Genomic DNA, 24,976 nt, shown 5'->3' with positions numbered 1-24,976 from the left:
GCCAGAAATAAGATTACTGGTGTTCACTTGTTTTGTATTCCAACATTACTCTAGGAGCTTTGCTATTCTAATGTCGATATTTTGGATTATGCTCTACGTTTTAATAATGATCTCAAAAACTATTAATTATTGTTTTACTCCTTCCCGTCCAATTACCGTAATTTGACCGAGCACAGATATAAAAAGAAAAGACATATTTTTGAAACTTATAATTTTAAACATATTGCTACAAAAGCATGCCATTAAAGATACCACAACCCTTGAAAGTGAAATTATTTTCAAATATAAAAAAGTTTCAGTCTTCTAACGATCTAACAAGAAAATAATTCCACCTTTAGAACAGATGGGAGTAATTCATAAGGTCAAGGACATCGGAATTCGGAACATCTACTAAATGGGAGGGAGGACAGTGCAACACATACAGAGTACTCTCGGTAGCCAATCTGAATATAACGAAGAACAAGAGCAAATGATAAGCTACAAATTACTTGTATAACAGACTCATATTCACAGAACAGACAACATAGAGCTTTAAGTTTCACTACTGCTGGAGAAACCTACCAACTTAACAGTAACCAGAAAAAAAGAAACAAAATAAACTAATATACATGACGACCTTTTTGCCAATTCCCTCTAACAGGAGGAAAAACTAAAGGCCGGAGTCATGCACCACTAAGTTTACAGCGTACCAACTGGATCATACAATAAACCCAGTGTGTAGCACACATTACATGCCTAGGGACTAAGGATGCTCGCAAATACCCTTCCGTTGATATATATGAACGCAGCTAACTTCCAATGAGAAGTTAATCCGATCACTAGCTTCCACCAATAACAATGCCGTCCACTTAATCAAATTCATTCATCTGCGTCGTACATGGTGAGCTTTGCTATCATTCTGTATCCTATCAGCATACATTGGCAGTCGTATGATCTCATAGATCTCATTCAACAACACTTCTTCAGTGATGTTGTCAGTAATACTTCTAAATACCTGAATTTTGTTGTACATGAACCATAATTAGTCTAATAGGGGCTATCCATCTTAAATAAATGAGAAAATATGGAAGAGGTTCTATTAAAGCACAAGTCCACGTATCAACAAATCAACTGCATAACTTAGTATTTGCCATTAAAGCGATAATACATACTTTTCTGTAAGTGTTGTAATCATTTGGAGTTCCTTTATCAATTCTGGTCCTCATCCACACCCATTCCTGGTTACTGGTATCCCAAGAACACTCTACTATTTTACCAGAGTAGTCTGACGGGTCAGAACTATCTGTGATCATGAAAGAAACCAATTTTAGGATATGCACCAGAGGTAAATACCCAGAGAAGCAGGAAAACAAATTCACGGGATACAAATAAAGCACAAGCAACAAGGATCAACCATTTGAATGACCATCTTAAAGAGTAAGAGAAGAAACAAAATTGTTCAATTCTTGTCAAAATCTCGAGAGGTACACGTCATAGTCTGACAAAGATGATCTTGTTAATCAGAATTTTACCATTAAGACTAAGGAGACACCTAAATGTGGGTTATCTTGTTCATAGTCACGTGCAGAAGATATTCACGCCTATTATATTTCCAACCAAACCCCAAGTAAGGGAAACATTCCTGCATGATACGACAAGAGGTATTAACTAATATAACTGGGAATTTCTAACCTGGGAAAACAACTCTATTCCCTTCCATTAGTTTCTTCTTCCCTCGTTCATGTAGATAAAGCAATTCACGACCGTCAACCACCTGCCATATGATCAGAGATACTCACACTTAATTCCAATAGGAGAGTATGAAACATGACCCACTTCATAAAGGCCATTCCACTTAAATCGTGGAGACAAATGATATTTAACAGGTAAGTGGTAGGGATAAAACAAAAATAAGAAACCAAAGGACAAGGAGGAAACTGAAACAGCTCTATTCACTAGGAGAGCAGAGAACACAACCTCAAACAGAAAGTCAACTGAGTTCATTTCAGGGTATTTCCACTTCAAGAGACCTTCATGCGTGCGAGGAACATAAGGATCATCCCAACCCTAACACAGAAAGGAAACAGTAGCTGAGCGTACAACCTAAAACAATTACATTTGTATGATTTGTGCATCTCTGTCACTGTTAGCCGTAAATATGTCATTTGCAATTAACTGAATGAGGATATGCTATCATCTTTAATAACTTCTCTGCAGCATAACAGTAAACAAAGATAAAGGTTGAACCACTTTCAAATAGAGTTTCATCAAGATAGCAATCAAAACATACACGCCATATAACTTGGAAACATCTAAAGTGATGCAAAAAACTGACTCCTCAGGAGAAACTCAATACAACACTAGAACAAGAGGGCATTCAGTATAATCACTCTAAAAGATTTGTCACTCTTTAGAACCTGAAAAATGAGACCGTCTGCTTCATGTGAAAGCTTTGGAATAAATTCTTTGAGAAGTTTCGTGACAGTAGAGAGCAACCAAAAATCCTTCCTCCTCACCTGGTAGACTTTGAGAGATCAGCAGCCACTTTAGCTAGAAAAAATGATACTAGAAATCAACTATAATTAATCTGATGACACTATGTTACAAAGTTGACGAAACATACCCTGAAAGGCTCCAACTCGTATCTATAGTAAGGGTTTCTACTCTGGTATATATGTTGACGTTCATAATTCCTGGGCTCAATCACTTCTTTGTCAATCATTTTCCACCGTTCATAAAAGGGTCGCTGTAAAATACCAGAACAGAGACTGAGCAACCTCAATGGACAGATAATGTTTGTAGAAAAAAGCACACTCAAGCAAAACAGAATGAAGAAGTTAGCAATGCTTATCCAGTGTAGAATGAGAAGGATACGTGAAATACATAGGTTTCATGGCCTCCAAGACATTTATGTCTTTTACCATACAAAACCATAATCACACACCACAATACAGAGCTGATTAAGAGAACACGATGATCGAAGCATATGAAACATGCTGGTTATCTACTTCTACTGAAGTAAATCGGGCTTGGATAAACGAAATATGATGTGCCACATACACACTACTGATAGGCGTTGGGCTGTAGCAAAGCAATTCTGTCTTTCTTTCACTCGATCCTATTAGGGTGTAGGAGCTCTAGTTGCAGTAAGCCAGTAACACAAATAAACTTTTTGAATTACTCATACAGAGAAAACATAGAAGTATGATCAAGAACCCAATAGTCTGGAATTTGTGTATAGTTGATTTATTGATGACCCTCTTAGGTAACCACATGGTTGAGATGCATATCAGATTCAATTAAGAAATAAAAATACTTCGACTAATCAGGCCAGTAAATGCCTCAACTAGAGGTGACACGATAGCCACTGGAGCTCACATGATGAAAACTATGTAAACAAGTTCTTTTCCATTCCCTAGCAAATAGCATATTAGCATTCCTCCACTTTAAGGATTCAAATGCAACTATGTATCCCTGCAGCTCCATTTTTTGTAGAGGGTCCATTATCCACTGGGTTTGAAGATTTTTTTAATTAATGGCAACCAGTAACAATATGTCCAAACAGCAGATATATGTAACTCTTTGAATAATGTGTATTAAAAGAAAGTATGCTATGTCTTCATACAATGTTTTGACATCCTACACCTACAGCTGTTCAGAGCACTACAAGATCTGTAAGGTCTCATAGCTCTATAATATAGCTCTTTGCCATTAATAGAATATTATCTTTAAAATGTTTTGGCATAGTATGCTTTGCTAAGACAGTTACAGTTCGGAGGTAGAAGAAATTCATATGCAACACACATGCATCATTATACCAGAAAACAAACATCTTTTTCTTCGAAGATGCATGTCAAAAGATCCTTTTGGCACCAAATGATAAGGGGATAAATTAGGGACACCAGTTCAACTCACTGACTATCAGACAACAGATTAAAGAAGTAAACACATCATGTAGTAATAAAAAAAAGGGCAGCCAGGTGCACGAAGCATCCCGCGTTCACGCAAGGTCCGGGGGAGCACCACACCCCAATGGGTGTGATGTAGGCAGCATACCCTGATGCAAGCATCAGTGGCTGAAAAGAGGGATGCAACACGAGGAATTCCCATGGGTAAACACATCATGTAGTGATTTTCTAAAATTACAAAGCATAAATGACTTTAGAAGACTCAGATTAAAGAAAAAATAATCACATAAGGAAATCTTACTCTGCCACGAAACACTAACAGACTTCAAAAGACATGTTAAACACAACGCACATAATCTCAGACCAGTATACGTATAACATAAATTAAGGATGTGTTAGCTCCAGGTTTGTTTGAATACCTGTGAGAAATGACAATATCGAAACTGCTACAAGATACTCAAACAGGAAATATTAATGAACATGTGACATCATTATTCAAAATCTGTCAACTGCAACTTGTGCACATAAACAATCACAGAAAATTACGACTATAATCTGACCACTATAAGTGGTCATTTGGGTCAGAGAAATTATGCATGGATTGTAAGGTACGAATCTTAATACAGCGAACAATGATCATTGGATAACTTGTATTGTGTAAAGTATGTTGAATTCTGGATATAGTATATAATCTAAAACATGAGTTTGGTTCAAAATCAGATACAGATTAGTTTCCACTTTCCAGTAATATCCTTGGTCTGTATTACTTTTCTGATTAAAAATAATAAGCATAATATAATTAAGAGTAAAAACATCCATTATATTAAATTAAAAAAAGGGCAGCCCACAGCCCGATGCACAAAGCATCGCGCATTCATGTTGAATTCTGGATATAGTATATAATCTAAAACATGAGTTTGGTTCAAAATCAGATACAGATTAGTTTCCACTTTCCAGTAATATCCTTGGTCTGTATTACTTTTCTGATTAAAAATAATAAGCATAATATAATTAAGAGTAAAAACATCCATTATATTAAATTAAAAAAAGGGCAGCCCACAGCCCGATGCACAAAGCATCGCGCATTCACGCAGGGTCCGAGGAAGGGCAACACCCAAAAGGGTGTGATATAGACAACATAACCTAATGCAAGTATTAGTGGTTGCTTCCACGGCTCGAACCCGTGACCTATAGTTCACACAGGTACTTTACCGTTGCCTCAAGGTTCCCCTTCCAAAAACACCCATTATAATTTCTTAATAATAAATGAGAAGAACGACAACAACCCAGTAAAATCCCACTAGTGGGGTATAGGGAGGTAGAATGTACGCAGACCTTACCCCTACCCCGAAAGAGTAGAGAGATTGTTTCTGAAAGACCCTCGGCTCAAGAAAACGAAAAGAGACAATAGATCCGTAACAACAGAAACCAGAAAAATAATATCAGCATCGTAGGAGACAGCAAATAGATGGAAAAGCAATAACACAAAACTATGAAAAACGAAAAAATAGTGTAAACACAACATAAGCCACTAGCAGTTCTAGGGAAAACACTATCAGACTAGAAAAACGCTCGACTACACCCTAACCTTCAACCCTAGTGCTCGACCTCCAAACCTTCCTATCAAGAGTCATGTCCTCGAAAATCTAAAGTCATGCCATGTCCTGCCTGATCACCTCGCCCCAATATTTCTTAGGTCGTCGTCTACCTCTTCTCATACCTGCGAAAGCCAACCGCTCACACGTTCTAACCGGGGCATCTAGGCTTCTCCTCCGCACGTGCCCAAACCATCTAAGCCTCGCTTCCTGCATCATGTCGTCCATGGAAGTCACGCTCACCTTCTCCCAAATATCTTCATTCCAAATCTTATCCAGCCTAGTGTGCCGCACACCCATCTCAACATTCTCATTTCTGGATATGTGAATTCTTGACTGGTCCACACACAACCCCATACAACATGGCCGGTCTAACCACGGCTCTAGAAAAACGCTCAACTACCCCCCTAATCTTTAACCCTAGTGCTCAATCTCCACACCTTCCTATCAAGAGTCATGTCCTCAAAAATCTAAAGTCGCACCATGTCTTGCCTGATCACCTCGCCCCAATACTTCTTGGCCACCCTCTACCTTTTCTCACACCTGCCAAAGCCAACCACTCACACCTCCTAACTGGGGCATCTTGGCTTCTCCTCCACGTGCCCGAACCATCGCTTCCCGCATCTTGTCGTCCATGGAAGCCACGCCCACTTTGTCTCGAATATCTTCATTCCTAATCTTATCCAACCTAGTGTGCCCGTACATCCATCTCAACATCCTCATTTCTGCTACTTTCATCTTCTGGATATGTGAGTTCTTTACTGGCCTACACTCAGCCCCATACATCATGACCGATCTAACCACCGCTCTAGAAAAACGCTCGACTACCCCCTAACCTTCAACCCTAATGCTCGACCTTCACACATTCCTATCAAGAGTCATATCCTTGACAATCTGAAGTCGCGTCATGTCCAACCTGATCACCTCGCCCTAATACTTCTTAGGTCGCCCTCTACCTCTTCTCATACATGCCAAAGCCAACCGCTCACACCTCCTAACCAGGGTATCTAGGCTTCTCCTCCGCACGTGCCCGAACCATCTAAGCCTTGCTTCCCACATCTTGTCGTCCATGGGAGCCACGCCCACCTTCCCCGGAATATCTTCATTGCTAATCTTATCCAGCCTAGTGTGCTCGCACATCCATCTCAACATCCTCATTTCTGCTACTTTCATCTTCTGGGTGTGAATTCTTGACTGGTCAACACTCAGCCACATACAACATGGCCGGTCTAACCACCGCTCTATAGAACTTACCAAAGTTTCGTGGCACATTCTTGTCACATAACTGCAGATGCTAACTTCCATTTCATCCACCCCACCCCAATACGGTGTGTGACATCCTCGTTGATCTCCCAATCCACCTGGATAATTGACCCTGGGTACTTGAAACTTCCTCTCTTGGGGATGACGTGAGTCAAGCCTCACTTCCATGTCCGCTTCCCCCATCACGTCGCTGAACTTGCACTCCAGATTACTCAACTTGAAACCTTTAGACTCCAGGGCTTGTCTCCAACCTCCACTCTCATTAACGCCGCCTCGCGTCTTATCAATATATCATCAGCGAACAACATACACCATGGCACCTCCCCTTGAATATGGTGTGTTAGTGCATCGATCGCCAGGGAAAATAAGAACAGGCTGAGCGCAGATCCTTGGTATAACCTCATAACAACCAGAAAATGCTCTGAGCCAAGCTTCACTTCCATGTCCGCTTCCCCCGTCACGTCGCTGAACTTGCACTCCAGATTACTCAACTTGAAACCTTTCGACTCCAGGGCTTGTCTCCAACCTCCACTCTCATTAACGCCGCCTCGCGTCTTATCAATATATCATCAGCGAACAACATACACCATGGCACCTCCCCTTGAATATGGTGTGTTAGTGCATCGATCGCCAGGGAAAATAAGAACATGCTGAGCGCAGATCCTTGGTATAACCTCATAACAAACAGAAAATGCTCTGAGTCACCTCCCACCTCCCACAGTCTTAACCCGAGTCTTAGTTCCATCATACATATCCTTTATCACCCAAATGTAAGCTACCGACACACCTTTCACCTGCAGACATCTCCAAAGAACCTCCATAGGGACCTTGTCATACGCTTTCTCTAGGTCAATAAACACCGTGTGCAAATCCCTTTTCCTATCCATGTACTGTTCCACCAACCTCCTGATAAGGTGGATAGCTTCCGTAGTAGAACGACCCGGCATGAACCCGAGCTGGTTGTCCGATATAGACACCGCCCCCCTTACCCTCCATTCCACCACCCTCTCCCAAACTTTCATGGCATGACTTAATAACTTGATACCCCTATAGTTGTTACAATTCTAGATATCACCTTTATTCTTATACAGCGGAATCATCGTACTCCACCTCCACTCATCTGGCATCCTCTTCGTCCTGAAAAGAACATTAAACAGCCCAGTCAGCCACTCCAAGCCTGCTCTATCCACGTACCTCCAAAATTCTACCGGAACTTCGAAATAAATGAGAGATAAGAATAAATAGATAATGCAACAATCAAAAGAATAAATAGATAATGCATTCATCTCCTACTGCATTAATAAGTACATCACCCTTTTTCATTCTAATATTCAATAGTTAGTCCTTTCAGAGGAATTAGGGGTTCTCTAACACTAGAGGTCCTCTATATTTCCTACCAGCAAACAAACTAAAAAGACATCGTACCTAATAATTTGTTCTAAACACTTCCCAATAATTCTAAAATCATTACTAGAAAGAGCAGAGGTAATGAGTAGGAGATGGTTAAATAAACAAATAACAGTGTAAAGGTACTTTATCATATCTATAGATATTGCTAATATTATTCCTCATTGGCTTTTTTAAAAATTTACCACATCTTTTTTGGCTAATACATTTACCACATCACTAATGCGGTTAATATATACACAAAATCAGGAAACAGACAACCAAACACATGGCAATCAACGCAGAATTTAATAGCGGGATAATTCCCAGTAATACAGAGAACCAAAAAGACCCCTAAGCGTATAGCCAAATTTAATTTTTTTTATTAAGGAAATGAAAATGAATTCCTGTATTAGAATCCAACCTCAATGACAGACACATGGTTAAGGGCCATCAGATCATAAATGAGGTATCTCCTTTCCTGCTTCTGTGTGTCAGGCAAAGTATCAATTACCATCTCCCCATCAAGTAAAGTGAAGTGGTGCGTCTTTTCGGCCAAACCCTGGGAGAAAAAACGAGAACTTCACATAAAACACAGCTAGTTTCCAACAGTGAGACATAAAAAGGAGACAAAAAGAAAAGATCAGAACATCCTGATAGCTGACTAGATATGAGCGTACTTCATTAGTGTGTCTGCATGGAAATCTCATCTGTACCCTTCGGAAGTTGAAAAGTCTATCAATTAAGAAACAACCATCCATCGTGATCAGCATCATATACCGTGTTCCATCAGCCTTCCATGTGGCATAGTAGTAACGCTGCCTCAACAGTTGCAAGTTGTCCCTGCACAAAATGACAAAGATTACCTTGAGATGAACAATTCTCAAAAAAGAATTACCTTACGATGAACTCTAGTTTATGGGTTTTCTCAGTCTTTGCTTTGTATTGGATGCTACCAAAGTTTGGAAGGCAGTTAGCCAATTTAATAAATAAACAATTGTTTTCTCAGAGACTATGTTAATATCCATATCCGAGTCCATATGAGGTTCAAATATGAAAATACAATAAGGTTACTATCCATGAGTAAAATATGTAAAAGGGATCTAAAGAAAATACATTAACTAACTCAAAACACATTGATTGACAAGCTATCATGCAGAACAAAGAAAAACACTAGCCAAATAAACAAGCAAAACAAGCTTATTCATGCCTTGCAAGCATAATATAACCAGAGATACTCATTCCTCCATGCATGACCTTCAAAGTCTGAAACCGTGTTAGCTGCACAGACAAAATAGGCACACTGCCGAACCATGCAAGTTGACCAGAGGCATCAGGAACTAGTCGGTTCAATGTTGGCCACCGTGTAAAGAACGCAAAATGAAAAGATAGAAAAACAGTGGGATCGGGAGATTTTAAAACCTTCGATGAAGATCAAACTTCGAAGAGTTCTAAAAATAATAGACTCATATACTTCTTCCCGCAATGGAGACAGCCCCTTCGAGGAGCAACAGATCCACCCAACCAAGGTAATTTATACAAAATAAAAAGGTCTGCCTTTGCTGCTTATTGACAGGTCAAATAATCAATGTCTTTCAGTCTGAATATTCGGAAGTCATCGCAAGAACTTGAACATTTATGATCTCCCCAAAACCCTCTCTATGTGATAGTGTAGTTATTATATTTTCAGAACTAACAAAAACACAACTATAACATGTGGTTTAAGAAAATATAAGCTAGCATCAGGAGACTTCCAAGAAAAGGTTAGATGCAACATTTGCGGAAACAGAGCTAAACATACTTCGGAGAAAAGTGCATGACTTCTGCAGCACCAAATGATGGCCAAGGGACACTTTCATGGTTGGGAGACAAAAAAGCTAATGAAGATTGGGCAAAGATTCCTAATGACAGATTAAAAGAAGCAGAATAAATGGCAGGAGTAAGAAATCAAGAGGTAGAGAATGAAATGCTTGAGCAATTCTCAGGAGGTGGAGAAAAGTGAACACAATAATGAGGGGTTTGATACACAATTTAGTGTTAAAACTTAATTACTAACACAGTTTAAACAAGTCTATATTTTCTTTTCCAAAGATCAAAGCTATTGCCAAATCATCAAATCAACATGTTTCCAGCTTTCAATTAATCCATCTCAGTGGCAACGAGGATAACTCATTCTGCAGCTATATAACTTAGATTTCAGGCTTCGATGTCTTCAAACTTATATTTAACTGCGATAACATGTCAATGACATGAGGAGATGCTTCCATTTTTCTCTCTCTCGGTAAGTGTGTTGACAATATTTCTCTCTTTCTTTCTGTTCAGACTAGTTTCTCCGGCGATATCTTCTATCAATTCTGATTGTCCTATAGCAGTTTTCTCTGTTTATCTCTCCTTGCTTCTTAGTTTACTTTCTAGTTTTCCTTTGCTGACATTATCCGCATGTTAAAGACAACCAACCATGTTACATGACATAGCAAGGGTTCTACTGTCATTTCCACATATCCAGGAAAAGTAGATAGCATCATGTATCAACAATGGAATTTTATGTTGAATCTTTTCTCTTATTTCAAAATTAAATTGTACACAGTTTCCAATCTGATTTAGGCAGGACCAAGGGTGATAACTTCTTTGTTACTTCCAATTTGTGGGTGAACAGACGCTTCTTGTATGTATGGCTAAGCGCAAAATGCTAGACCTAAGGTTCCACCTGACTGTGTACAGCAAAAAGAATATGATGAAGTACAGTTCCCCGAACAGAGATAAAATCAACCTGCTAAGAGAGACTGGATGAGAGCCAGGAAATTGTGGGCCTCTACCCTGAAAGACATACACCAAAAGGATTTTTGAGTTAGAATAGAGCAGACACGTCCATATTTTGCAGGAAGTAGTCTACATAATCCACAACTGAAGTCCACAGCAAGACCAAAAAATAAAAGTAACATGCATAAACAACAGAACAGATCATCATTTATAAATTCTCCGTGCAACAATTTTACATAGACATCAAGCGAGCTGTTGCAACATTCCTACCCCTGGGGTCATTTTCAGTGCTTGATAACAGAACTGCCGCATATAATTTTGCTGATCTTGTGGGATTGCATCTCCCAAAATGTCGTCATTTGACATTACCACTTGCGCTTCACGATTATCCTGAAAAGGAAGAAAATGAGTTATAAGGAAATTCTAAAAGCTCTGTCGAATAAATAAACCTAATTGCAAGGCAAAAGTGTAGAAACCAAAACCATAACATGTTGGTATAAAGATGTAATCACAAGCAGCTACAGCCTTGATATCAATGTTATCATGCTTAAATTTATACTCCTAGTTTGACCTGCACCGTTTGAATAGATTATTACATTGAGTTTACTAGGATAGCTTTCTAGACAATTGTTCGAATTGTCGAACAGTTAGTTGGTAAGATGTCAAATCCAGTTTGAAGTACCAAATGATTTTCTTAGTTTGATTTATGGGGCAGAGAAAGACTTTTCATTTAACAAAAAAAAGACTTTTCATTTAACGAAGGAGGTCGTGTTTTCAGGGACAGACCACAGGAAAAGCAAAATCAGGTTTACTGTAATGGAGGGAGTAGAAGATTAGGTCAGATCAAGCAAGCAGGTCATTCTTCTTAAAGCATAAGCATGATACCCTCTTAAACCAAAAACCCCTCCTCTCACTTCAATACACTCCTCGCAACCCCCATTATATCCATCCGGGTTGCTTCCTGTCTCTCTTCTACAACCCCCCCCCCCTCCTCTTCCCTCTCTTTGCTCAACACACCACCTGTTCACTACACCACCAGGCCCACCTCTCTCGCTCAACTCTCTGGCTCTCAGTCAAGTTTGTTTATTGGGAATCTAAACTTTCAAAAAGTAAAAGGTGAATCAAGTTGAACATCAGAAAAAAATAGTCGAACATCTGCCATTCTCACCCTTCTGTGAACTGCGAAGATGCTATCCGACAAATTAACTATTCCGTAACCATTTAAGCACCAATTGCCAAAAGCTTGAAAAAAGGGGGAGGAGTCGTCATAACATAAAAAACACCAAAATGCATTATCCAGCAAAATACTAGAGAAAAAGGACTAGAAGGTCAGCAAATATGACACCATTAGGATGTGTATTTTTTTCTAGTTTCCCTTCCCAAACACTCTTTACCAAGCCGGAAAATATTATGCTTCTTCTAAGTTCTAAGCAAAGTAAGATCTCTTCCAGCACCGTTTAGTGCCCTTGTCAAGCCTTTAAGAAAAACTAGATTTCTTCTTGAGCAGATCTTTCTTTAATTAGTAAAGGGCAAAGGCGATGAATAAGTAACAACATGGAGGCGCGAAAGCTGCAAATGCAAATAAGAAATATAGCAAAGTACACAGTTCTGAGGGATTATATGAGAAATTCTTTATCTGTCAAGAAACAATAATGCCCCCTTTTTTCCTGGTAGGAAACCTTAGGCAATCCAGGTTAGAAATAAAAAAGAAATGGAAACTATTCTGCAGCATTAAATTTTGGCTACTTATTTCACACTTATTTAAATGGAATAGAAAAAGGAGAACAAGAGATCATTTTTCTATCATTCCATAATTAGAACGAAACTGGGTCTAATAGAGCAAATTATATAGAGGATTCATATCCTGACCTGAAAGGCTGAAACTATTTTGGATGAAGCATAGTTAATGAAGATCCCAAGGAAAAGAAGTCATCACTCTAAGAATACCATATCGACAGGTTCAATTTCATCTAACCAAACAGGGAAGACATCTCATGGCTGACAGAAGGAGACTCCAATCAACTAATCTGACAAGCATGAGGCTTAATGGACAGACCATGCCATTAAAAAGCTGCTGCAGTCATTGCATCCCAAGTATTGCAAGGTCGTTACTAAGAGTTACTTGTTGACAAGTTCCATTAGCAAAAAACTTGGGAATGTCATAAATTGGTGATTTTCAAAATCAAGCTTAATATTGCACTCAAAATCAAGTTTCACTACTTCTTCACCAAAAAAGTATCAGAAAGGGATGGGTTTCTCATTCTAATGTTGAGAGCCACTAGCATGGTAGCACGGCAGTGTTCACATTCAATCATATTCAACACTGCCCTGGTGAAAATCGAAGGCTTAAACTTTCAGCAGAGAAGGAATTAACCAAACATTTCACCCATGAATAAAGTGTCAATATATCAAAGGGAAAGTTCTCTTGCAGAAACACATACAGGCAAAGGAACCGCAGGACCTCCATCGTCGTCGTCATCCGGCATAGCATCGCCATTCAAATCAAGCTCAGAAGATCTTTTCCACTCAGGTGTTGGAGGGCAGACAACCATTTCAGGTTTTTTCTCATGATAAAAGGCATATAAGGCATCAATATAGTCCGGCTTATAGATCCCAGGAGGTCGAGCATCAGAAAAAATTTTAATTGCCTGCATAAAAGTACTCTGATCATTCAGAGATAAGTAGTTAAATTTGTAGCAAGAAGGAAGTAACATAGCAAAATTGCTAACCTGGCTAACAGATATTGGCAGCGTGCGCATCAGATAATGAATGATCATAAACCCAGTGCGATTATGCCCATGTGTGCAATGGACAAGAATATACTTCTTCGCATGTTTCTGACGTGCAAGAAATTGTGAAACCTGATAGTAAGCCATTATTAGTATCCAATTCCTTTCAATAGCATACAGTATTCACTGAGGATGTGAAAAAGTTACCGTTTCTTCGCCTAAACAGAATAAAACTCAGAGCATGCTTCTCATCAATGCTAAGGTTCCTAATGCTTAGAAAACCTAACTAGAAGTTAACGGAACACCTTTCTATGCTCTAAGAAAATATAGAACTCCTTTTATCTGAGAAAAATTCTCGATATCCTGCAATTTGACATTTTATCGGAAAAGAAAAACAGAACTCCTTTACAAGGATGTTCAAGTTCATAATGCTTTGACCATTCTCTCTTCCGTGTTTTCCTTTACTTTTTTGGAGGGGAACCACACCGCCGGGGGGGGGGGGGGAATCTTATGTAAATTGGGACAACCCAGCAATGTTATTTTTCCTATTAATAATAGAGCATTGCCCTAGTGCACTAAGCTTCCACTAAGTACAAGGTCCAGGGAAGGGCCAGCGCCAGACCATAACTACTGTAACGCAGCATTACCTTGTATTTCTACAAGAGCTACTTCCATGGATTGTACGTGACCTCCTATTCACACGACGACAACTCCTACCATTACGTTAAGGCTCCCCTTCAAAGAGTGGAGTACATTCATAATATAATATAAACATTTACATCACATCTACACCTACCTTTCTCAATATTTTTTTTTCTATTCCCAACAGATTTTTTTGATAACCTAGAAATCCACGAGGGCCATCGGTGCACAGTTCGAACTCGGTGGATAATGGCCTTCCCCTCTACCCTTCTCTACTGAAATACACGGCTTTTGTCTGCGCCAGGGATCGAACCCATGATGTGTGCCTAACTCATAGATCACGCGTTGCACCCTTATCACTAGAACAAAGCCCTGGGGGCATATACCTAAAAGATTACAAACTAACTAGCGATACACATGCATTTTCCACTTGATTAACAAACAACAAACATTAATAATTGCACCAAGTGTAACATGTGAAGATAAATCCGTAACAAACAGAGTAGATATAACCATGGATGGATAAAGGTAAATAAACAAATCTGCAGTACTTTTACATGTTAAGTAATGCAAGGTCATTCTTAGGTACAGAATTCAACTAAAACTGCAACTAACATAAATAAAATTACCTCATAGACAAATAAATTTACAGACTCATTGTCAGGTACAGAATCACGGCCTCTGCATTGAATCTAATAGACATAAGAGATTCAAATTCAGGACAACAACCATAATTCAGAGAGAAAAAACTACTCCCCCACCACCTATCCTCCTCCACGACTTTATTACCATGTACCAACCTTAACATGCTTGATGCCTTCCTTCCTCCAATCTGACAATGAATAATATCGATTTGTATTTGTGAGATCAATCACCATCCCAAGCTGAAATTTGTAACATGAAATGAGTCAGTTGTAGGATTTAGCAGATCCTCTGTTGTCAAAGTAACCTAAATGAATTAACGGGCCAGAATTAAGAAGGCATCTACTGACATTCTATCATACTAAGTCGCACAACAAAGTAGCAAATAAGCCTCGGGTTTGATATAAAACATCTCCAAGACAATATAATTTATCAGTCATATAAAACATCTCTAAAACCATAATTCATAAGCAGCACCTTGTTTTCAGAAACTGATTTGCACTAGTTATCTAAGTCAAACCTAGAATCTACAAGATATATAACAAACAAATGCACTGCCCACAACGTAACAAGAAAAGCATCAAACAGCAATACAATTTTGCCTCATGATAACATCTAGGAATCAAGATTTTTAAAGATAAAATCCAGATCAAGAGGATGAACAAAGAACCACATTCAGGTTAACACACTCACCTTTCTTCCTAAAACTCTCTGTTGGTGGAGGACTTGCCTAAACGAGTATCGTTTGCCGGGAAGAACACAGTCGTTGAAAGTTTCATCCAGAGGAACCTTTGAAGGAATAATGCAACCTATCTCCTGTCCAAATGCAGGACAATCCAACCAACCTGCATAAGCAATTGAAAAGGTAAAATGATGTAATAGAACTAAGGGAAGTCAGGGAGCGGGAAAAAGGAACAAGAACCTTTGTTGAAATAATAGTCAAAGAAGACACATCCTATTAAAGTTATGTGCAACCTAAAGTTACACTTGGATGACAAGAATAGAAAAGAAAGATGGACTACACAAAGGGAAGCAAGAATCAATTGCTACTTCAACAAGTCCTCCACACACACACACACACGGAGAAAGAGATACATATAAATAGAGGGAGATAGAGAGAGAAAGAGAGAGAACACACACATAGTACGTCTTATACAACTGGCACACTAGGGAAAACCCAAATAACCTGGAGGAAGTCTGCTGCTAGGCTTCTGTCTCTTGGTCTGAAAAATCTCATCGCGTATTCGTGGCTGAGATGGATATGCTGGCCTATCATCTGGACGTTGTCTTTTAATTCTTTGAATCCTTTCCTCCCGCTCCTAAAACAAATAGCCTTTTTAGAAAGAGGGCATGGAAATTAGAAGATATTTTCTTTTTTGACATGTAAGAGATAGGAAACTATAAATTAAGAATACTTATCAAAAAATATATATTAAAAATAATATGTAGGTCCCCCACAGTAATAAAATTCACAAGAACATACCCCTATCAATGGGCACTTACTTCCCTTGTCCCTTATCTTTTTCCACTTTTTATAGAAAGAAGCAACAAAGAAGCAAGTTCTATTTCTTTTACTTTCTCCCCCTTTTGGCAGAGGGGAGATTGATAGGAGGAGGTACAGAGTATGGCACCAAAAAATAGTTCACATTATATAACTAAGCTGACTTGGAGATAACCAGATTACCAATAATGCTGAATATCCCCATTAATCAGAGGATAATCTGTTCAACGACCTAAGCGACTTCCCCATCCATACTTTTTTGTTGATCCCAAACTGCTTGCCTGACTAAAAAGCGAAAGAAGAAGGGAAAGACGTATGTCTTTGAATAAGAGAGTTCAACTCACCAATATATTTCTTTAATCAGAAAGGCCAAACACATACGCGGGCACCGAAACTTGTCCGAATTTTTCATTTAGACACTTGAACTCGGGCTAGTACCTATTGAACACCTAAAGTCCTCTAAAAGTGTATTAATTAGACACATTTTGCTGAGATAGCCAAATAATAAAGTGCGTGCATTTCAAATGCAGTTGACTTGGCAAAACAAACCAATGAGACAGACACCTGGAATTTGATCCCACAACTAATAAGGAAAAAAGAGTTTTGAGGGAAAAATAAATAAAAAACTCCGTTATAGCTAACCCCCCCTCCCCCCGCCAAATCTCTCTTTCTCTCTCCATACATTTTCTTTCAATTTTTCCAGTAACTTTTCCTTAATATTTACATGAGCTTTTCGCAGCTTAAGACATGAAAACTCAGTTGCTGTAATGTCAAAACGGGATTTTTGAGCAGAAATCGGGAACTAGAATTGCTTTAGAGGAGATCTTGATATAATCACCACTGACCCAGGTGGAAACTCCATTAACAGAGAAAAAACAATGCTAATAAAATATGTAAAGAGGATAGACAAATAAGGAAAACATCTCTACTTAACTTCCTGAATTTCAAGCAAGTTTCTGCTTGACAAATGCAAATCTTTAAGGCAAATTTCTGATTTCAGCACACATATCCGGCAACTGATTCAGACACTGGTTTTGTATCATTAAATTTACAAGGAAAACTGAAGCTGATTATGGTGGTGTTAGAATTGGGTGGGATTGGAAAAACCAGATCTGAGGTTTTTTTACTGTTCTTGGTGGTGGTGTTTTGTTGGAGAAGCAAGAAGCGGGCTTGCTGCCGGCCATGAAAATTTCCGGCAAGGTAGGTCGTCCTTCAGGCAAAACCAGAATAAAAGAAAAAATATTTAAAAAGAGAAAGAGAAAGAAAAAGAAAAAAAAATGAATTTATTGCTTTTTGAGATACTAAACGCGCTTTAAGAGTGAGAAATACACACTTTGCCATGTCAGCAAAATGTGTCTAATTGGAACACTTTTGGAAGAGTTGTGGTGTTCACTGTTCAATAGGTACTAGCTCGAGTCTAAGTGTCTAAACGAAAAATTAGGACAAGTTAAGGTGCCCACGTATGTATTTGGCCAAAAATAAAATAAGCTAATCTTCATTCTTCAACCATGCTATGCTAAGGCCCCAACCAAGGACCTTGAGCCACCATATAAGAGTTCAGATTAACACGAACTCTGTACTAGTGAACCAAGGTAGTTTTATCAGCTGTATACCAGTAAGACTTCAGCAGCTTCAGCCTACCACTCATTGTAGACAACTCAAGCTTCTCATTGTGCTAGTTTATGGGTTAAGAAAAATCCAGCACTTAGACTTATTCAAAAGAAAGGGGAAATTTCAACACTTCGGATGCTTTCTCAAGCAACTGTTCATCTGTTTGAAAGATGCATAAAAATAGCATTCTCCAAAAAAAAAATTGTCTTAAAGACGTTGCACAAAGCTATCTACAGGAATTAATCTGCTGAAGACAAACAGCAAGCAAATATCTAATATAAAGGAGACATGCATCGAACAAAAAGCGGAAGAGATATCCAATAAAGAAGCAAGTTCCAGTAATAGTACAGCTCAATAGCTGATGTAGGGAGCAGTAGAAACAGAGACGTACGCGACGTGAAATCTCCACCGCACTCGTATAATCTGCACGGTCATCACTATGTTCTACAATGGATTCCTCCGCTTCCTCTTCTAATTGTTGTCCAAAGATCTCATCGTCATCCTGTGGCTGTGGCGAGGCATTCAGATCCATGCTGGTGATTCAAGTCTCACCAAAAGCATATGTCAAGGTGCCTGTAAGCAATTTATATTCTGTTCTTACAACAAATAAGATCGCACATAGAATTATTCAACTACCCTGTGGGGAAGGCTGAATTTATTCAAATCCAATGCATAGTTTTTTGATAAATAAAATTCCAATGCATCATTCAAATATTTTTTTTTTGATTTTGCACCGGGTGTCCGAGTCTCTTTGAGCCCCGACTAATCCCGGGGGTGCACAGGCCCTCGGCAAGGAGTTTCCCGCAAGTGCACCACGGTTAATTCAGGTTTTACCCAGTCCGATGGCCCTCAGAAATTGTTTGCACCCAGTGGGTTTCGAACTTAAGACCTTGAAAGGGAGCAAACCCCAAGGCTCAAGTCAATTGCCACCATAAGTTAATGAAGCAAACAAACATCATAAATTTGAATATTAAAGAAATACATCAATGCATAGGACACAAAAGGACATGATGATGGAGTCGAGATGATTTGAAACAATATAATAGTTGACTCGAGTCAAAGAATACAACCTTTTTTAGGACCAGAGAACTAGAGAGAAAAGAAACTCATAGTGATCTCCTCCAGTGCCATTATTTGAGTTTCATTTGGGTTCTCAAATACGCAGCATGGTCAATTTTGATGGAGAGAGGATAATTGTTTATGAATGACCATGGTTGCGAATTGAGAGGGCAACTAAGTGTAATTATGCCTACTTTAGCAGAAACGATTCATGACAGAGGATGCAAGCGTAATTCGAGAACTCAAGGAAGTGACCAAACATAACTTGGGCTGCAGAAGTACTTCTTACAGAATTTGTGTTCACTTGTGATCCTAAATATAAATTCACCAAAAGCGAAAAGCATATCAGATGGGCATAAGTCCAGAAAATAAAAAGGAGCTTTTTTTCTCCTTGAAAAAGGATAATATTAAATAGTACTCTCTTGCCCTTTATCACTCAGCAACAACGAGCCCCAACTGGTGCCTAGAAGCAAGTTTCATGCACTATTTAGCCCCTTGCGGCCTCCCTCTTTCTCCACCAGCAAACAACCGTTTCTGTTCTCTATTCCTCATTCCCAGCTTATGTTAACCTTCTCTCTCATGAATGCACTCTACAACCTCTGAATGGTCCCAGAAAGTAAGTTCTCCCTCCACCTCCTTAGACCAATCCCTAATTAGAGGCAATACCTATTTGCATGTTATGGGCACCCGCCTTTATCCAAGTGAACTAGAATTAGGCATTGTTTTACAACCAAGTGACTACCCCAACTGCTAAACATTTAGAAATCTTAATCTGAAAATGATAATGGTTATAAAGAAATTCAAACAATGTAATTTCAACATGGCATAAAAGTTATGAAATGCACATCAAATGCTTTAAGCTCTGAATGATCTCAATTGTGTTGAAAGTCTCGCTTCATTTAAAACTACAATCTTATGGTCCATCTCTACCCTCCTCCCCTAACATATCTTCAAATCTACCAACTCACCTTTGTATGATCTTAGAATTTGAATTACGAAAGCTAATCTCCAGCATATAATAATAATAATATTATTGTTATTAATAGATGGAGACTTTTAATATTTTCACTTCAATCACAAGAAGGAAGCCTTATCTGTCAATTTCAAAAAACTGAGGGGTATAAATCACTGAAAATCGAGAGGTTTAAAATTATACTCAAACCATAATTTATTTATAGTTGAATAGAAATACAACCTCTATCAATAAGGAAACCTTAGGTAGAAAAAGAGAAAAGGAACAGCTACGTACTACATAATGTTTAATTTAGCCACAAATCAGCCTTGCTCTTTTCCAGCAAAAAGTAACAGAGGCAAAGAAACAAACCTCCAATGCCTGAGCAGTCCTGTATTTCGGGACATTCAGTTATGACATGCATATGTTTTCACTCACTCTCTGTAATTATGGCTGCGAAACTATAACAACTCCGGTTTAAAAAACAACTGACTGTTTGAAAAAATCCTGGGAAAATGGAATCATTTAAGAGGAATGAAACTCAAACAAAGAGAAAACATATGACAGATTTAGCAAAGAGTGCATGTATTTCATCACTAAACTTTCGTTTAATGGTGAATGAGAGTGTATTTATTTCATGAACTTTACCTTTTATTAGGTTGTTAACTACTTTATTTCAGCAATTCACAAATTTGTTAAATAAAAGATAATAAATGGAGACCGGTTATAACATTATGAAATTGAACCCATATGGCAGAAAGCAGAAGCAGCGGGTACGTCTGTTCGGGTTCATTCATGTCCAATAAACTTCAAACAAAAGGAGATTCGGGTATCATGAATGCACTCTACAACCTCTGAATGGTCCCAGAAAGTAAGTTCTCCCTCCACCTCCTTAGACCAATCCCTAATTATAGGCAATACCTATTTGCATGTTATGGGCACCCACCTTTAACCAAGCGAACTAGAATTAAGCATTCTTTTACAACCAAGTGACCACCCCTTCCATCAGCTCCACTCAATTTAATTTCCACTTAGTGTGTGCAAACCTAGACCTCACCTGGATTAAGTTCATCCAGTGTAATAGCACAACTATTATGAAGCTAATCTAACTCTTGATAAGCTCCTGTGAGATGTGGCTAGTATTGGGGTCTAAATCCAAAAAGTATTAGCACGTTATAATTTTTCTATGAGATAATTAGTTGCTCCTTCCAGTAACATCACAACATTCACGAGGCAATGACTCTTACTCTTGCTTCTTTTTGGCTTGTGTTTGTTTAGGGACTTATTGCAATAGTTTTGAGTTTTGACTCAAAATTGGAGAAGGTACACCCAATTTGTGCAAGAACCAGAGGTAGTAGATTCGTTTCACATTATTTACAATTTTCCAACCATTTTCTCCATCTGTTCTTCCCGGAACAACTTCTTGAACCCACTCAGTACTCACCTAATGGGTGAAGTACCATAGCACAGAATTAGCTAGACCCACCAGTTTGACTTACCAGTGGTAGACAACTCATAGTTGAGAAGTCCAATTTTAACTTGGGTCTATATCATAAACTAATAGAGAAAACCAACCACCTCAACCCGCTTTCGATTGAATTGACCAAATAGAAGTCAACCTTTTGAAAAACTTTCCATCACCAAAAGCCATAGAGAAAATGATCCTAGGCAGACCAAACCAATAAAAGATCACTCTACCTTAAACGATGTGCATCAGATTCGATAACATGGATATATGCATATCCTTCACCCTCTCCTTACAAATACCTGGGCCAGGAAGAAGAAAAAAACACTTATTCAGATTTGACAACTGTGATCTCCACCAGGTTGATCTGTTTGTTTGATTTACATTTATAAATTCATCTCCTACAAACTTTTAGCGTTCCATCCTCAAATCCCATTCATTTGGTTTCAGGTGTATAAGCAGCAAGTATATACAGCCGGAGCATCTCAATCACAAGAGCATTAAAGAGTACATGCACCAAATACCAAATTAAGCCATCATTAATCATTAAAAACAGGCTGAACAGGCAATTCCACACCTTCTGCTTGGTGGGCAATCTCACATACTAAAGATGTGCCAGTTGAAAACCTTAATCTATAGGATGAAATCCCAGTATTCAGGAACAAGGAAGACTATCACCATTACATTCAAAGGATCAACAGTATTAAGTACAATAACCAAGTTACTGAAATCACAAATGCATCATCCAAGCATAGAAACAACAATCTCCTATAACATGAAAATTGTCAAAGAACAACGACAATATTCAACACAAATTAATTCTAAGAAGTGGTTAAATGTTTAAAATCTCCATACCAATTTTAATACTCCCTTTGGAAATTTGTTTGTCACTCATTCCTTTATTGTCTATCTCAAAAAGATTGGCACCGAACTGTTTAAAATCTAATAATTATTACATTCCCATTTTACCATTGACATGACGAGTTGTAGATCCCACTAAATACAAAAAAGAACAATTCGGTACCAAAGGCACTTTAAGCTTATATCAGAAGTATTTAAACTCCGTATCTAGCCGAATACCGCCAAGCAAAATTGGGATGAGGGAGTATTTCTTAATGAATTCTCCACATTTAACAATTCCAGCTTAACCATGCACATTACGTTTATAGCACCAAATCTCCACGGCGAAAGCTGCCAAGAACTAGATTCTACCACCGCACACAAAACACCAGTAGTTATAAATCAATATTCCAAGTAATAAATGACTTGTGAACTACGTCATCATGTTGACAAAGAACGTTCCTGTACACCGATGCCAAAGGAAACCCCAACAAGTGTAACAAACCAATTCTATTTCAGAAACCCTGGTAAAAGCCCAATCAAACCCCAACACAATTAAGACATTCAGGACAGCAAAATGACAAACAAACAGCACGTGCTCCTCAAAAAAATATCGGACCAATGCAGCCAAAACAGAAGCTAACATCGCGAATATCAGTCTCAATTTCAAAGCTACACTGTGAATTTAGACAGAAAAGTGCAAGAAACAAAAGCAATTGAACAAGGATAGAACAGAAAATAACAAATAAAATGAATTTGGATTAAGCCTTACTCTGATATCTTTCAAAAACAACACTAACAACAAATAACAGATAAACGATTTCGTATTAAGCTCAAAAAATAATAATCAAACAGACGTGCTCCCCAAATATATCAGTGTCAGCCACTATAAAAACTAAAACTTCGAGAGAGAAAAAACTAATCAAAATCAATTCCACACCAACACATTGCATACAACAGCACGGAGCATACAAAAAAACTAAGGTATGATTAAACCTAGCTCCAAACTGTAGATTACACAGTTACCAAATCTCATAAAAACATTTTTAAAAAAAAGAGCTGATAAAAAATGCATACAAATAATTAGTCCAAAAATAAAAATAAAAATAAACTCAAATTAGCTAAAAACGAAAAGGAAGGAGAAGAATTCAAACCTGCTTTATACCGTAAAGCGAACTGGAAAACCCTAGTATTAATTAGAAATGCTATGATTCCTCAACAACAACAAAAAAATGGAAACTTCAAAACCCTAGATGGAGAGAAAAATGAAGCGGCGGTGATGTTAGAGAGAGAAAGACGGAGAGTGATCAGAGAGAGAGAGATTCATGGCTTAATACATGACGAATACAAAGGATTTTACCGATTGCGAAGAAATGAAAATGAAAGAGGAAGATATAGATGGTTGAAAACTGAGAGAATTATACACATGTTAAGTACGTACATGTGATCTTATTAGGAAAGAATAATTAAGAAAAGAGCCGAACCTGGGGCTGGGAGGTTGGAACTTGGGGGTTGGCTATTTAGGGTGCTGAGGTGTGAGTAAATTCTAAAAAATTTAGATTGCTTTAAAAAAATAAAAAATAAAAACTTATAAGCTAAAAGTAAAATGTCTAAGTTAATAATATCCAATTTTAAGCTTTTGGCTTATTTTTGTACTTTTCATACCTAAAACTAAACGCTTTTAAGTATTTTTTGTCAAACACTACAAAAATTAGAAAAGTGTTTAAAAGTCAATAAGCACTTACAATAAATCAATCCAAACATCCTCTAACCCAATGGAATCGTATTGATTATCAGACTTTATTTTGATAAGATCGTAAGTTTTTATATAAATATATTATTTCGTATATTAAATTTAAAAAAAATAAAGTATTTATTTTTTCCTAACGCCTGTGAAAACGAATTAACATGTGATTGACACCCAAAGTTCTAACTCCTAAACCTATTTTGGTACTCCTGTTAAAATTAAATTAGTTCCAGCATTTTAAGTAGAAAGTCACAAAGTATTCCAACGATTTTAAGTAGCAAACAATATGGTATTGAATATCTTCCCTCTCGTATGATTTAGATTTTATTTGTTGAATACTTAATCTTCTAATAGATTTTATTCTTGAGTCCCAATGATTAATATTTTTCGTGATTTATATTCCTCTCGTCTTTACTTAATGTATTTTATGCTGCTATAAAATAGTGAGATGACTTTATTCTGGCTATTTTTCATGTTCCCTTGATTTATCACCTCTTAAACACGGAGAGTTTTTCAGTCATATGCATGTTATTATGTTTTACTTCTACTAGCGATTCCAACATGACATTTAAAAGAATATCAAAAATTAATCAAACTGTACCGATACCGATACCGATACCGAAGAGAAACTAATATGATTGGTATAGTTACGAAAAGTCTAATTTTTGTTCTACAAAATAAAGCAATCAAAAAATTAGTCTCATACAAATTTTATAAAATAACCATCAGAACCGAACTATTGATACCCCTAGTGAGTGTATCCACACCAGAGCTCCGACTAAGAAGCACTTACTATTAGGATTTTTCTATTTTCGAGCCTCAAATTTGCAAGGTCTGATTAATCGAAGAAATACTTTATTCATTCCACTAAAATCTTGGATAATACGAAGCTTATTT

General features: G+C 37.9%; 1 protein-coding gene across 3 annotated transcripts; it reads right to left on the bottom strand.

The window, feature by feature from the left end:
* Positions 1–419: 419 nt before the first annotated feature.
* On the bottom strand, positions 420–23,839 carry LOC107818261 (uncharacterized). 3 transcript variants are annotated; one of them, XM_075231849.1, is made up of 20 exons: positions 23,487–23,736; positions 21,726–21,794; positions 20,325–20,418; positions 18,408–18,589; positions 16,091–16,223; positions 15,598–15,749; positions 15,063–15,146; positions 14,892–14,954; positions 13,621–13,752; positions 13,333–13,539; positions 11,162–11,281; positions 10,902–10,948; positions 8,812–8,974; positions 8,556–8,693; positions 2,603–2,725; positions 2,397–2,495; positions 1,957–2,046; positions 1,672–1,753; positions 1,152–1,282; positions 420–994 (listed from the first exon to the last, which is right to left on the bottom strand). In XM_075231849.1, the coding sequence occupies exons 4-20, from the start codon at positions 18,546–18,548 to the stop codon at positions 863–865; spliced, it is 2,037 nt and encodes a 678-aa protein (XP_075087950.1). In that variant the 5' UTR covers positions 18,549–18,589; positions 20,325–20,418; positions 21,726–21,794; positions 23,487–23,736; the 3' UTR covers positions 420–862. The 3 variants fall into 3 exon arrangements, with proteins under 3 accessions (XP_075087950.1, XP_016499732.1, XP_016499733.1); XM_016644246.2 differs by lacking the exon at positions 20,325–20,418 and having other exon boundaries at positions 23,487–23,839; XM_016644247.2 differs by lacking the exons at positions 20,325–20,418; positions 21,726–21,794 and having other exon boundaries at positions 23,487–23,824.
* Between the last annotated feature and the right edge of the window lie 1,137 nt (positions 23,840–24,976).

The sequence above is a fragment of the Nicotiana tabacum genome, chromosome 2 (assembly GCF_000715075.1).
Source record: "Nicotiana tabacum cultivar K326 chromosome 2, ASM71507v2, whole genome shotgun sequence".
In the NCBI taxonomy this organism is placed as follows: Eukaryota; Viridiplantae; Streptophyta; class Magnoliopsida; order Solanales; family Solanaceae; genus Nicotiana; species Nicotiana tabacum.
This window is presented reverse-complemented; position numbering and strand designations above follow the sequence as displayed.